Here is a 16,803-nt window from a genome sequence, read left to right as displayed (position 1 = left end):
ATTCCATCATGTTTATTTTTGATAGCATTAAAATATAATGAGAACAATTAATCAGTGGAACAACCTGCCTCCAGAAGCGGTAAATGCTCCAACACTGGAAGTTTTTAAAAAGAGACTGGACAGCCATTTGTCCGAAATGGTATAGGGTTTTCTACCTGAGCAGGGGATTGGACTAGATGACCTCCAAGGTCCCTTCCAACTTTACTATTATTATTATTAACTCACATACGTCATACAACCCGCCTTGCCTACCCTACAAAGTTTACCTTTGTAGTTGGAAAAAAATCCCTTCAATTTTTAGTGTATCTAAAGGACTAGGATTTTGTTCAAGGTAAGTTAATACTATTAATGTTACCATGCACTGTGTGGCTTTAAATTACAAGAAGGCATTTTATTAATCTTTTGGGACATTTATCACTAGCGTACCCATTTAGTTTAATGAGTGGAAATGTCAGCTTTCTATGTGGAATGAAATTGGCCCAATAAAACAAAATTTGGTTGCTTGTAAAAGATTGAATTATTTTTAAGAAGTTGTCAAACATAGTGGAAAAATTTATATTTGGAGTTTAATATGGATATTGACTTGAAACAAATTAAAGTTGAAACTTTGTCAGTGAAGAGATTACTTTTAATTTACCTTTTAAGTTAAACCCAATTTAATAAATAGATCTGATTAAACTTCATATTGTAGGTTTACCTTTACATCTTACCAATACATAATTAATATATATTAATAATAATAATACCCCCAAATCACAAGACATTGGCTTTATTCTTATTCTTCCCCTCTGCAATTTGAATATAAAGTATAAAATACTAAAAAGAGGTTTTAGTAGACATCCCAGCCTTTCAGCTACCTAAGGAATCGAAACAGCAATGTTTTGCTGTCAGGCAAGTTTCCACACCAGCCGCCTTTCTTTCCTCTCGCTTTGCCTCTTTTTAACCTCACATCCCACCTTCTGTAAGGGAAAGCAAAAGGCTCACACACCCTCTCATGAAAGATGGCGTCCATGTTTATGTTCTCCCACCTCCACCATCGGCTTCCACACCACATGGTCCAACCCAGCCAATCAAGTCATAGTCTGGCTGTGGTGGTCTGGTGCCTCATGGCTCCTCCTAGAGGAGGCAGACAGCGCCAGAGGGGACTCCACTCATAGCTGGGCATTTTCAAAAGCAAATGAGGATAGGAAGGGTAACAATAGGAAAAGAATGCAACTCTAGAAAATCCATCGAAAAAAGGTGCCAGAACTTTGTTCCAGTGCGTTCTATGACAAAAAAAAGCCCTGGCTGTCATCATTTGATGAGCTATAGACCAGTTATGGGGTTCTTCTTTATTTGCTTTTATACTAAACAGAAACATTCATATTGGCCTTTCTTGATTTTTTTTAGTGACCTTCAATACAATCATGGTGTTCTCTGCAACAACATAGGTATTAGGAGTGGAAGCATGGGGTTTTGGTAGTTCTACAATTTCCTCTATGATTAATGACAATTGGTATTGGGGGAGGGAGGGTAAAAACTTAGCCCTAAACCCCTTGATGTGTAGGTTGTCATATGTCTGTATTTTTTCCCTGTTCCTATTTAACATCTACAGATCACCACTATGTAGTTTGCCCAAAATAAGAAAGTTGAATATCATTCATACTGTGTGCTAATATCCTTCTTTACATCTCCACCTATGTCGCCAAACAGTGCTATAAATATTCTTTTGCTGTGTCTGAAGGCTGTGGGAAGAGCAGGCTCAGATTTAGGCTCAACTTTGGCAAGATGGAGCAGTATGAATTTTATAGTCCTGCCTCCCCTCAGAAGCTGGGGCTTACCATATTTGGCTATGAATGGAGTAGCGTTCTCCTAGATAGAAGACAACCTATAATTCATTTCCTGTTTATTTGAGAACTTAAATCACTTTTCATTTAGCCTATTTTGAATGTTCAACATGCACTAGAAAAATACATTAGGTAGCCTCTTTAAGTATGTATAACTGAAATTTCTAAAAGAAAATGTCCTTCAATAAAATTTGACCTTAAATAAACCATGTGATCTGGTCAGGTTAATCAGATCTCCTAAAGCAGCTGTCAGTGAATCTACCTATTACAAATAAACTGGGGAAAATTGTGTGATATAAATGAATTAATGTTGGTTACATGAGCAGATTTTTTGTTTAAATTAATAATAATGAGCAATATGAAATGAAAGCTGGAGAAAAAAATATTTTTCAGCTATTAAACATAGTTCTTTTAACATCTTGTCTTAATAAACTATATTGGTTTCAGGGTTTTAGCAGTATACATCAAAGAGATTTATTTCTTTTATGAAATGAATAGAGTAGGTCAGAAATTGTTGTTAAAAGCTTGACAATAGAAGGGACAAAACTAATATATTATTTCTGTGTTTGTGTAAGATGGAATGTCAGAAAATATATATTATCAGATATAGTTTACAGTGAATTAACCTGACAGCTTCTGAGCACTGTAGTGGCTAAGGAACAATCTTCAATTTGATATAGTACAGTATACTATCTTTGGTTAACAGAAAATTAATAGTAGAAAACATGTTAATTTTAGTTGGAAATGATTATTAAAAAGAAACGCTGATATTGAAATTTTTCTCACTTAATTTAACTATTAATCATTGCTCATTAAAAGAAAAACGAAAAATAAGAGTAGAGTCTCTTATTTTCTTCAAAGAAAATTCACTACTGTGTATAATAAACTGAGATCCTGGAAAGTTTAAAATTCCAGTGCTTAAAGGCTGAATTACAATATCAAAAAGTAATATAGGCTTTCAGATGAATGTGCTTCTAAGAGGATTGAAAAAAATAGTTATGCTTTTATTGGAATTTGGTAGGTGTCATTTACAGTGAAAATAACAGAAAACTCCTTAACAAATTATTTTACAAAAACATTCTTTGGTATTATTTTTAAAGCTCTGCTAGTAAGCATATTATTGATGAAAGCATGATTTCTAAAATGTATAAATATAATAGTAGTACATGGATGTAAGTTTTCTATTGCTTCATTGTCCATTTGTAATAATATTAACAAATATTATCTTTAATATTTTATGCTTTTTAATGATTTTCTTCCCTGGCTCGCAATACATGTTGTTTGCTAAAACAGTTATATGAAAATATTAATTGCATTTAGATATTAAAAGCCATATGGTATGCAGTTTTCAAAATTGAATTGTTAATATTTTTTCCCAAATTATGACCCTAATGGGATTTTGGACCTACAAACCATTGCTTTTTATATTTTAATACTTTCCAGTCATTTTTTAAAGAAACATAGTTTGACAATATTCAGCCTACTCCTTTAAATTTAAATTACTTTTTAAATAGTTCCCTAAGCAAAAAAAAATTCTTATGCAATGTTTTATAATGTTTTGAAATCTAGTAAAAACTGAGGCAAGATGGCTATTACATATATTTTATTTTATCTGATAGTACTGTTTATGTCAATTCAAATAAATTTAATGTACAACTATGTACAAATAAGTTTCCTTGAAATCAATACTTCTTCTCTTTTATGCAATGGTTTTTCAAAACAGAGGTTTTTGACTAGAAATTCCAAGGCTCATGACTTTGGAAAAAAATTAGTCAGACAAATGACCTTTTTTTTTAAAAAAATAACATAATTTCCTGGTAGCTTTTTAATTACACATAGTTGCTATCCAAATAAATAAATAATGGTTATCTTTGTTCTCATAAGAGTGACTATCTCATACACAGATACACAAAATCGGGAATATGTGATTAGGAAGAATAGACGGAGCTATGCTAGGAAAAACAGTTCAGTTGTATACTTCAGAGTACAATACCCATTCAAGTCTACCTGTAAATCTTCCAAGGACCAGCCTAGGATACCAAAGTTACATATGCTATGCTTTATTTTATAGGTTTATAGTAGCAGAAACTTGCAATTCTGAATTTTCTATGCCTACTTACTTTTTTCCATCTTCTGAGAACTAGAGATAATCTTGACCAGGATGCTTACTCCAGTTACAGTTTTTCCTGGGACTAAGATTTCCTTTCTTTCCTACCAAAAATATACAGTAACATATATCTTTACATCTTCTTTTTTAAAGTTTCCCATTACAAAGATAATAATAATAATAAGAATAACAACAACAACAACAACAACAACAACAATAATAATAATAATAATAATAATAATAATAATAATAATAATAATAATAATAAAGTTGGAAGGAACCTTGGAGGTCAGCAAGTCGAACCCCTGCTCAGGCAGGTAACCCTATACCATTTCGGACAAATGGCTGTCCAGTTTCTTCTTAAAAACTTCCAGTGTTGGAGCATACACTGCTTGTGGAGGCAGGTTGTTCCACTGGCTAATTGTTCTAACTGTCAGGAAGTTTCTCCTTTGTTCTAGGTTGCTTCTCTCTTTGGTTAGTTTCCAGCCATTGCTTCTTGTCCTGCCTTCAGGTGCTTTGGAAAATAGCTTGACTCTCTCTTCTGAGATATTGGAACATTGCTATCATGTCCCCCCTCATCCTTCTCTTCATTAAACTAGACATACCCAATTCCAGCAACCGTTCCTTATATATTTTAGCCTCCAGTCCCCTAATCATCTTTGTTGCTCTTCTCTGTACTCTTTCTAGAGTCTCAATATCTTTTTTACATTATGATGACCAAAACTGGATGCAGTATTCCAAGTGTGGCCTTACCAAGGCATTTTTTTGTAAGAATTTTTTGTAATTTGATATTTTTTAAGAATTTTCTTAAATTCATATTTTAATTCAAGACTTTTAATATTTATGTTTTTAAATATACATTTTCTTGCATGCATTTATAAATTTAAAAACTAAGAAAAAATTCAGGAAAAAAATATGAAAGACAAACTTATTTTAGTCGTGTATATGGTTGTGTACATATGGCCAAAGCCAGTGCTGGTTTTGGAAAGCTTTTTCTGGATTGTCTATTATTGTTATCTCAATTTACTATTGTTTATTTTATACCCAATATAATTATCTCATTTATTCTTAAAAGAATGTAAAGGAAAATGTAAAGACTTTTTCTGTTGCTTCTTTATTTGCGCACTTGCTGCTGCACATTATCAATCCATGATTGTAAAGTTAGTGATATTTTACCATTTTAGATGTTATATTTTTCTTTATTCACAAGGTACAACATTAATAACAATAGATAATAGAATTCAAACTGCCATATTGTAAAGAAGCTCTACAGATGACCAACCTTGTTCTAGGCTGCTGAGCTATAATTAAAAACTGTAAAACAAATATGTGTTTAAAAAAAGACTAAAGTATTAAGCATCGAAAACATGCTTAATAATTTCATATGACTTAATTAGTCCATTCAACCATGAATAACTGAATTTGATGTAATATCTAAATTCATAAAATTAAATAAAATGAAATTGGTTCCTTGATTTCCTGACAAATTAAGCTATATTATTTCTTTTAACAGATAATTAAGTACTCTGCCCTATGAAACAGGTTCCCCCCCACTACAAACAACCTATCTTGCTTTAAGATTAATGCAAATTCACATTTGTGAATAATAATAATTATCCAAAAACAGTAAATATTTCCACATTTCATGTTGAGATAAATCTACTCAACATCAGACTGTCTAAAAAGTCACTTGCTGATAGATATAATAATTTCTAATTCTGAAATCCCTTACAGTCTCTTCTAAAACTAAATTAAAACTAAATATTACAATTAATTTAAGCAAAAAAAATAATTTCATAATATGCTGCTTTTATTTTCTAAGTACCCTTATGAATGTGTGCCACAACCTATTTCATAGTGGAAGACAATCACTTCTCTATATCTCAATATACTATTTTTTTTTAAACAGGGAACAACATATAAGCTTAGTATTAGTAGTTTAGTATTCTTTTTCAAGTGTATTATGTAAGGTTCTGTCAAATTTTGTGGCTGTAGCTATTCTTCCCCCAATTGCTTAGAATTTGAACTAACATTTTCAGTTTATTACCATGAACCTGAACGATAAATATATTAAAATCATTGTGAAAAATAACAGCAGAATATCATCTGGGAGTAATTTACTCCTGGATTAATAACATACATGAAAAAAATTGTAAGCATGGGGATACATATTCCATATTTGTTATTTTAAATATTAATCTCACAGAATTATAATTAGTCTGTACCACATACATGAAACATAAACATAATGAATGAACTACTAAGCTTCCAATTTCTACATGTGTTTGTTTTTGTAGGTCTTATACAACATCTCCATTGTTATGGCAATCTTGACTATTTTTGTATAGGTCAGATAAACCGATTCCTGTTTAAGTTTTAATGAGAATTTGTCATGTTATTGTTCACATTTTTTCACAATGTTCTGATAATACTGTCCTGTTGGCGTTCCAAAGAATCATGTCCCCAGCTTTATCAAATATCCTTATGTCATACTTTCCAACCCGTATCTCCTTTGTTGATTCATTCTGGCTTCTGTTTTCACTATGGTCTGGTTTCTATGATTTTAAAGCCTCACTGTATTCCCTTTAAAAGTTTCTATTCTTTCTCCATAACATACTAGAATGGCTACTGTGAACAGATCATTTTTGCTCTAAGTAAAGCAAGAACATATTATGTCATTCTAATATCATGTCCAAAACTGAAAATATTTGGTGAATATTTGGTGGGCATATATAAATATGACATTATCTGTAGTGGAATATTTAGTTCCATGTGCTGTTACATAGTTTGCAAGTGTGGAAGAATAAAAATTAGAATTTATCTGCTTAAGGAAGAACAAAGTCCACCCTTCACAATGATAACTTTTAAGGCTACTAATAGGTAGTACGCCATTTCAATTGTGCTAGATATATCTTAATAAAAATGTGATGTGTTTTTTTTAAAAAACTGTACATTAAAATAACCTGATTTCCTGGGAAAATAATAATAGATTTTTTTTACAGGAAAATCCCTAATTCTCATTGACCTTAAACCAAAGAATTTGAGGAAAATGTAATACAAACTTCAGAAACTACATTATTCCTACTAGTGTAAAAATTGTTGATAATAAAAATAACTTTGTATTCCTTGAAAGCTATTATAGTATAAATTGGATCAATGTCGTCTCATTTTTAGTGTATCAAATTATGTGATATTGTCTATAACACATAAAGCTAGATGAATATTATGTATGCCTATATTTTAAAATTAATACTGAATTCAAATAATTGCTTATAATAAAGCCATCTTGTTTACAAAACATTTTTTAAAGAAATCATTTTCAATAATTTAAATAGATACCATATTTTCCCTAAAAACATTTGTTCTAATATATTTTGCTGGGAACATTTAGCATGCACAGAAATGTTACAGATCTTTCATTTACTTTGCTTGCTTAAAGTCTAAAATTCCCCTTAATGAAACTTCGTTAAGTTATTGCAGAGCTGAAATGTTTTGATAGGTATATTTCATATTGTTAGATCAGAATAAAACTTGGGATATTATATACAGATAACAGTGCTATCTGCTTATAGTGGTTTAGAACAGTATAAGTGATATGCCTAATATGACTTTAATGTGACATGAACATAGCCATACTAATTTTATGGCTGTAAAGCTTTAAGTTCAATAAAAGTGTCATGAAGATTAATTTTTAGTGGAATTATGTCATTTCATATAATAAATTATCTTCTAGAAATGTGTCTGTATTAGAATAATGATGACAGCATTCCAGGTGAAAAATTAAACTTGGTATAATTTTCTTTTCTATTCCAAAAGCAGATATGATATCAAAGATGATTACACCTTGCGCATTAAAAAGGCTATGAGCTCAGATGAAGGAACATATACATGCATAGCTGAAAACAGAGTTGGAAAAATTGAGACATCTGCAACTCTTATAGTTCGAGGTGAGTACTGAACTATTAAAAACACTACATATAACATATTCGGACACATTATTTGGTGACTGAAGATTATCTCTTAGAATACAGGATACAGGATACAGTTGTATTTAAATAACCAACCCTGCTTGTTGCTTATTTTGATCACTGATAGTAGCTGTCAAGGATATCATGCAGAAAAGCTTTTTTGACTTTGATACACTTCCTAACGATTAAAAAGAGATTCTGATGTTGTTACATTTATTATAGCAAGAGAAAGTTCTTAATACTCATGAAACCTTTTTTGTTACTTAATCCCAAAAGACAATAAAAAGGGCTTTATATTTTTATAAGCATTGTATAATTGGAAATCTTATCAATAAGAACATTGAAGAAAATATTCACAATTTCACATTTAAAGAAACAGTAGAAAATATGGCTGAAATCATATATCTCCTTATCTAAATGAAGTTCAGTACTATCATGAAAAAAATAAGGATAGAAATATGAAAAATAGTTTATAGTTCTATTCCTTACAGCTGACCATGCAGCAACAGATGACTATAAAGCAGCAGTCATCAAGAAGTATGAGTTTTATTATTCACAGTAAATTTAATATATGAGACCAATAGAATATATAAAGAATCAAGACAGAATTACATGTATATATGAGGAAGGAGGAAAATGTGCGAAAATGAGACTGCTATACTATACATATATCATCATCATCATCATCATTATTTTAGCCATTGTCTATCCACTGTAGAGTGAAGGCCTCTTCCACATGTTTCCAATCTATATGGTCCTGAACTTTCTTTTGCCAATTGGGCCTGCGATACTTGCTGATGTCATCGATCCATCTTCTTTTAGGTCTCTTTCTTGAATGCTTGTTATCAAGTGGATCTATGACTGTTTTGGTCCATCTGCCATAGTTCGTCTTGCTACATGACCAGCCCATTTCCATTTCAATTCTTTTACTCTCAATGATATTGTATACTTTTGTTTGTTCTCTAATCCATCTACAGGTCTTTCTATCTTGTTTTGTGATGCCAAGCATGTATCTTTCAGTGGCTCTTTGTGCCATTTTTGTATCAATTGTGAGGTTAGCGTCCATGTTTCACTGGCGAACGTTAGAGCAGGTAGCACACACTGATTGAAAACTTTTCTCTTCGGACCTAGGGGGAGGTTGTTCTTGAAAATTATGGTTAGCTTGCCTAATGCCTGCCAACCACATTCAACATGCCATTTAATTTCCTTTGTGTATCACCTTCCATTGAGATCCATTGACCAAGGTATATGTAGTGGTCTACTATGGCTAGTTCTTCTCCTGATACATTTTTTTTCTTTCTTTGGTGAGTTTATTAAAGATAACGAGGCTCTTTTTCAGATTTATTTTTAAGCTAAATGATTCTCCTGAAGCTCTTGTCTTTGTCTTTGTAGCTCTTTTGGGTCTTGGGAGAAGAGGACATCATCATCTGCAAATCTTAAGTGATTTAAATAGATGCCATTGATTTTTATTCCATCTTTTGTCCAGTCTAGTTTATGAAATACTTCAAGGCAGGCTAAGAAAAGGATAGGTAATATTGTATTACCTTGTCATACATCTTGTTCTCTGTTGATTTCCACTTTAAGATCATTAAAGCAAATTATCACCATTGTTTTTTCATATATTGATTGTAGTACGTTTATGTAACCAGTGTCTATGCCTTAGTTGAGCAATGCATTAATTATTGCTTGCTTCTTTAAATCATCTTGGTCCTCTTTCTTGTGTATAAGCATTTCCCCATACATCAGGTATTTTCCCCCCTCTGAGGCATGTCTAGTATAGTTTTGCTAGTATCTTGTGTAAACTGTGACCACCAGCTTTCAGCATTTCAACCATAATTCAATCATTACCTATATGTATGTGTGTGTGTGTATGTGTACACAGACAGACACACACAGACACAGACACAGACACAGACACACACACACACACACACACACACACACACACACACATATATATATATATATATATATATATATATATATATATATATATATACACACATACACATAAGTCTTGGTGTATTCGGGTCTTTTCCTGTGTAAGGTTGAGAGTATCTTGGCGATGTTTCGACAAGGTCCCACTTATCATCTTCAGGCTGGGGTCTTCGGCTTCGTGCTTTGCTTGCACAAGCATGAAGCTGAAGACCCCAGCCTGAAGATGGCGAGTGGGACCTCGTTGAAACATCGCCAAGGTACTCTCAACCTTACATGGGAAAAGACCCGAATACACCAAGACCTGCATACCTATACCCATGAAAATCTACAAAAACAAACATACATACATACATATATATATATATATGTTTCTACTATCTACTTCAGGGATTTCCGGTTCTCTCCCAACACTGCCATCAATCTCATTGGGGTTCCAGTTGTTTCTTCGCACCCCCTTTAACTATGGATCAATGCTTTCCCTCTGTTCTATGCTCTCTTTTCTCTTCTCCTTACTCCTACGAGTAGGATTTGTACAGGCATTATATGCTCGGGTGCCCATACTCCCATCCCCCACTCTGGCGTTCCCTATGTCCACCGTCTTCTGCTGTTCTATCTGTTAGATAGGAACAGTGGTTACCAACAGATAGAATAGCAGAAGACGCTGGATATAGGGAACACCAGAGTGGGGGATGGGAGTATGGGCACCCGAGCATATAATGCCTGTACAAATCCTACTCGTAGGAGTAAGGAGAAGAGAAAAGAGAGCATAGAACAGAGGGAAAGCATCGATCCATAGTTAAAGGGGGTGCGAAGAAACAACTGGAACCCCAATGAGATTGATGGCAGTGTTGGGAGAGAACCGGAAACCCCTGAAGTAGATAGTAGAAAGAAGAATGATGTGGGATTTAATATCATTAGGAGGAAGGAGGAGGAAGGGGTGTTAACAAATTTGATTGTTAGCAATGAAACAGTAGGAGGGGTGATCTGGAAGAATGACAGAAGGAAACGCAATGGGAGTAACAAAGAAACATCTGGAATACAAATTGACCGGCCAGGGCCGGTGACGCGGTCCAGGAGCCGGGTGCAAATGTCAGCCAAACCTATTTAAGTCATCATTGTTAAACTGGCTTTTAGGGCTGACGATGTTGGGAGTTCCCAATGAAAGCTTGGTGGTTTTAGTAAAGTATTTTTATACTTAAATTCTCCTGGTGGTCGTACCCTATTTATTTATATATATATATATATATATATATATATATATATATATATATATATATATATATATATATATGTAGGTCTTTGGTTGTTCGGGTTTTCTCCCGCGTAAAATTGGAAGTGTCTTGGCGACGTTTCGACGAAGTCCCATTCGTCATCTTCAGGCTGGTGCTTTCAGCTTCGTGCTTCGAGCAGCAATGTGTGGTCTTAGCTGTTTCTTCCTTTTAACTGCCAGTGGGGGTATGAACTGATTGGGTGGGAGCTTGGCTGTGTTCTGATTGGGTGGAGGTGTGTTCTGATTGGTTAGGGGCGTGGCTGTGCTCTGATTGGCTGGGGGGGGTTGGCTGTGCTCTGATTGGCTGGGGGGTTGGCTGTGCTCTGATTGGCTGGGGGAGTGTTCTGTTTGGTTGTGCTCAGGTTAGTCTGAGTTGCAGAGGGGTTTAAGATTTTGGGCTGCCTTGCTATTTTTTGGCTTCGCGTTTGTGGTCGTGCCTCATTTCATGGAGGGTGTCAGTTTGCTTCATGTATGGATTGGAGGGCTTTAAAGTGGCTAATGATGCAGCTGTGGTCTGGCTTCTGGTTTGTGGTCGTGCCTCATCATCGGTGTGGCTTTGGGTTTGCTTTTTGCGTGGATGTGTGGTGGTGACATCCTGTGTGGTTTTTGTGAGTGTGGATCTGGTATCATTTTTTGTATTAGGGAGTCGTTTGGCAAACAAAACTTACAGCCCAGCGACCTACTAGTGAGCTTCGATGTCATATCCCTCTTCACCCAAGTGTCTATCAAAGAAGCCTTGACAGCTATTCAAAACAAATATAACCCCCCCCCAAACACATTTTAGATCTGACCAACCACTGCCTATCCAACACATACTTCATCTATAATGGACAAAAATACAAACAAACAGAAGGAGCACCCATGGAATCACCCCTCTCACCTGTCATTGCAAACCTCTACATGGAACACTTTGAAACCCAAGCTCTAGAAAAATCGGATCACAAACCCAAACTCTGGCTCAGATACGTAGACGACACCTTCATAATCTGGCCACATGGGAAAGAAAAACTGGACAACTTCCTCACACACCTCAACAGCCTACACCCCAAAATACAGTTCACCATGGAAACAGAAGCTAACAACCAACTTCCCTTCCTGGATGTCTTAGTCTACAAGAAATCCAATGGCTCCCTAGGACACACCATCTACCAGAAGAAAACACACACAAACCGCTATCTGCACGCTCTCTCACACCACCACCCAGCACAGATCAACTCTGTAGCCAAGACACTCATCTCCAGAACAAAACGCTTAGCTGACGAACAACACCTAAAAACCGAACTACACACTCTCACCAATGTACTAACATCCAATGGATTCCATAGAAATAAGATTACAAACCTAATCCAAAAAGAAACCCCCACTAAAATCCAAGACAAAGAACAAGAAAACGGCAAAGCCCTCCTCCCATACATAAAAGGCACCACAGACAGAATCAGTAAGATCCTCCATAAACACAACATCAAAACAGCATTCTGCACAAACAGAAAAATATCCACCATCCTTAGAAACCCCAAAGATAAAATTGAATTAGAAAATCAAGGAGTATACGAAATCCCATGCACCACTTGTCCCACCACATACATCGGACAAACCAACAGAAGAATAAGTGCACGCATTGAAGAACATAAGAACTCAGTCAAAAAAGAGGAACCAACATCTTCCCTGGTCCAACACCTTAAAGCCACAGGACATGAAATTGACTTTAAAAATACCAGAACCATTGCCAAAAGTGAACATTTTAATAACAGAATAATCAGAGAAGCCATCGAGATAGAAAAACGCCCACACAGCATGAACAAGCGAGATGATACCTCCCGCCTACCAGCCATTTGGAAACCCGCCCTTATTGACAAACGACTCCCTAATACAAAAAATGATACCAGACCCACACTCACAAAAACCACACAGGATGTCACCACCACACATCCACGCAAAAAGCAAACCCAAAGCCACACCGATGATGAGGCACGACCACAAACCAGAAGCCAGACCAGAGCTGCATCATTAGCCACTTTAAAGCCCTCCAATCCATACATGAAGCAAACTGACACCCTCCATGAAAATGAGGCACGACCACAAACGCGAAGCCAAAAAATAGCAAGGCAGCCCAAAATCTTAAACCCCTCTGCAACTCAGACTAACCTGAGCACAACCAAACAGAACACTCCCCCAGCCAATCAGAGCACAGCCAACCCCCAGCCAATCAGAGCACAGCCAACCCCCCAGCCAATCAGAGCACAGCCAAGCCCCTAACCAATCAGAACACACCTCCACCCAATCAGAACACAGCCAAGCTCCCACCCAATCAGTTCATACCCCCACTGGCAGTTAAAAGGAAGAAACAGCTAAGACCACACATTGCTGCTCGAAGCACGAAGCTGAAAACACCAGCCTGAAGATGACGAATGGGACTTCGTCGAAACGTCGCCAAGACACTTCCAATTTTACGCGGGAGAAAACCCAAAGAACAACGCGAAAAAGATATATATATATATATATATATATATATATATATATATATATATATATATATATATATATAATATATATATATATATCCAAAATAAAATGAACACTAAGGTATTAATTAAAACTATAAAAGTTTAATTTAAAAACGCCAAGCTTTCGCCGTCACCTGCCGGCATCATCAGGGCTGGGCCGCCAGGGTGAGAGAGTCATTTCTATAGGCAAGCCAAAGTCTGCACTCGGCTCCTCGATCTCGAGAGTCATTTCTATAGGCAGACTTCGGCTTGCCTATAGAAATGACTCTCTCACCCTGGCGGCCCAGCCCTGATGATGCCGGCAGGTGACGGCGAAAGCTTGGCGTTTTTAAATTAAACTTTTATAGTTTTAATTAATACCTTGGTGTTCATTTTATTTTGGATATGAATATTCCCAGGGTTCATATTTTTAGCGTTATTAACTATATATATATATATATATATATATATATATATATATATATATATATATATATATATATATATGATACACACACACACACACACATATACATACATATACATACACACAAACATACATACATATACACACAGATTAGGTATGGGAATGTAGATATTTTTTGATATAGAAGAGGAAGTAGAGAATATCAAGGTATATACATAAGGGAGGGCCAATAGACAGTATATTGTATAAATGATTGAATTGGTTGCCATTTTCTTCTAAATACTTGTTTTTTATGATGTGTGACTTTTGAAAATTCCTAAGTACAGTAACTTTTTTCTGGAAAAAAATTAACAAAATATCTGTTGTGATTGGCCTATGGATCCTGATTTGTGGTCCACCATGTATAAAACAAGGTTGATTTACAATTTATGTGTATGAAAGACAGAGAAAGTTTATTTTTAAGAGATACTGAGGAACAAAAGACTTATGTAGATTTCATTATATATTTTCACTATAAAATACCTATAAATCATATAAATATTAACAATACATCTTGCATTCAGATCAGATTCTTTTTAGAGAATATGTTAGTCTGCTGAAATTCTATTCATTCTCCGTTTGGTGTGTATTTTTCTCATTTCCAGCTGTGAACTTCATTGATAATGAATGCAGCTGGAGGTCATTTTATAAATGGGTATACACACACACAAACATAAAAATAGAGGTATAAATAATAATGGATTTCACATAGACACTGTTTCACTTTTTAGCAGCATGTGCTAAAGATTCACTAGAACTGCAAAAATTGCTTCATAAGTGGTTTTTATCTCTCTTAATAAAGATACCTATATTTTAGTACTTGTTGGTTTTCTAACCTAATTACTGTGGTCAATCTAACTCTCTGAAAAGTAGTTATGTTGTACAGTTCACTCCAAAATAAAAGCAAAAATAATAAGGTAGAATTTATATAAATAATTCTAAATTATTTTAAGTCTAATCCAAATAAGATATAGTGATTAATTCTTAAGTAACACTATTCCTTAAATCAAAGATTACAAATCATGGTAATTGAAATGAAAACGATTGCAGGTTTTTTTAATGTGTGTTTTGACTGCTCACCTTTTTATATATATTTTATTTAAAGTAAAAGAATTACTGGTATAGGAATATAATTGTGAAAAATCTTTTGGCAGTATCCAATTTTCTGAACATAAAAGTTTTTGTTTTTTGGCAAGCAATTAAATAATGAAGTTGAAATCCAAATTCGGATCCTTCTTCTTTCTCATAATTCACCAGACATTGTTAGTAAAAGTAATTTAGAAGATTTGTTTCATGTTCCAAATGGAATTTATCTTAAAAATCAAAACTTGAGAAATTTCCAGTGTTGAATTGCTCAGTTTTAAAATCCTTTTTTACTTTGTATGGTGCCTTCCTTAACAATTACAGAGCTTTTATTGTTTTTGAATTGTAGTAATATTAAATCATGCCTTATATCATTGAAACTGCCAGATTATGAATATTTCTTTTGAACTTAAGCTAGTTTACTTCATAGAAAACATGCACTGCGTAAAACCTTATTAGAAATTCAATAATTTTATTAATATAACAGATAACATTAATCTCTAAAGTATTGAGCATCTTTGAGTTGTTTATGTCTTCTTCCATGAACTATTTGAATTAAACAGACTTAATTATACAAGCTCTGAGTTACTTCAAATAAAACCATGCCGTGCATAACTTTTGCCAGACAATTCTGTTACGACAACTGAAGTGTTATTAGATGTACACAAACTCAGTTGTGCTTGGCAATAGTATACTTTGTATTATATTATTTTTTTCAAATTCCTTTGACATAGAAAGATACTAGAGAACATTATTCTTTAGAAATATATACATAAAATAATAGTAAAGTTAACTGATTTTAAATGCTGTTGGTTTGTCAATGTCCTAATTTAATTATAAATGTGTAATAACATCTCTTCTTCTAAAAGTGGCAAGTCAGTCAATAGATATTCATATTAGGAGTTTGAAAGTAATTATGGTTATATCATGTCAAAATATATTAAATTCCATTTCTTGTACTTTCAGACTACAATATTATAACTGAAAGTGGTGTTTTATTGTGTAAATCATAGAGAAAAAAAATAAGATAATCAAAATGAGCGATCTAGAATTTGCTTTGTGTAAAAACAGGAAGCTACACTTCTCAAAGAAACTTACAAGTTTATTTTGTGAAGTTTGACTAATGCAACTGAATAATTAATGTAATAATTAAGTATTTAACAATATTGTGTGATTCATTCTTTAACTTCTTTGTTTCTTCTATAAAATAATTCATGCAGACCTAAGCTTGTCCTTCAATCAAGTAAGAGCTGATGTATAAGCCAAACACTTTTAATGTGACAATCTAATGCCATGATAGACTTTTGCATTCTGAAGACACTCAAAGTTAACACATTTTTTTAAAAAAATATCCCATTAATCAGTTCCATTTAAAAAAAAAAGTCTTACCCAACTGCATTTTCTGACATTCTGCATTAAAATCTCTTTGGCCATTCAAAATTGTTTGTTAGAATTTTATCATCTCAATCCATGAATGTGGAAAAATGCATTTTTTATTTGTTACTAAAATATTATGCCTACACATGCATATCACCACAAACTTTCAGCTTTCTCCAAGCTTACTCAAATCCTGGCTAGATGTGGTTAAGCTCCATTGGTATTTAAATCAAATAATGACACTATTTTTTCTTTTAATTGGGTTAATAGTTTCCAGTATGTGAG

The 16,803-nt window shown here is 34.0% G+C and overlaps 1 protein-coding gene across 16 annotated transcripts in view; it reads left to right on the top strand.

The window, feature by feature from the left end:
- Positions 1-16,803, top strand: part of ROBO2 (roundabout guidance receptor 2) — a 908,846-nt gene that overhangs the window by 779,538 nt on the left and 112,505 nt on the right. For 9 of the 16 annotated variants that reach the window (XM_039337222.1, XM_039337212.1, XM_039337218.1 and 6 more), the window contains one exon: positions 7,750-7,880. In XM_039337222.1, the coding sequence (XP_039193156.1) occupies positions 7,750-7,880 (131 nt within the window). The remainder of the gene's footprint in view (positions 1-7,749; positions 7,881-16,803) is intronic. The other 7 variants (XM_039337213.1, XM_039337221.1, XM_039337216.1 and 4 more) reach the window with 1 other exon arrangement.

Source organism: Crotalus tigris, unplaced genomic scaffold, assembly GCF_016545835.1.
Source record: "Crotalus tigris isolate CLP2741 ecotype Arizona unplaced genomic scaffold, ASM1654583v1 scf7180000017672.2133156, whole genome shotgun sequence".
In the NCBI taxonomy this organism is placed as follows: domain Eukaryota; kingdom Metazoa; phylum Chordata; class Lepidosauria; order Squamata; family Viperidae; genus Crotalus; species Crotalus tigris.
The sequence above is the reverse complement of the archived record's forward strand: the minus strand, read 5'-3'. Positions and strand labels throughout refer to the sequence as shown.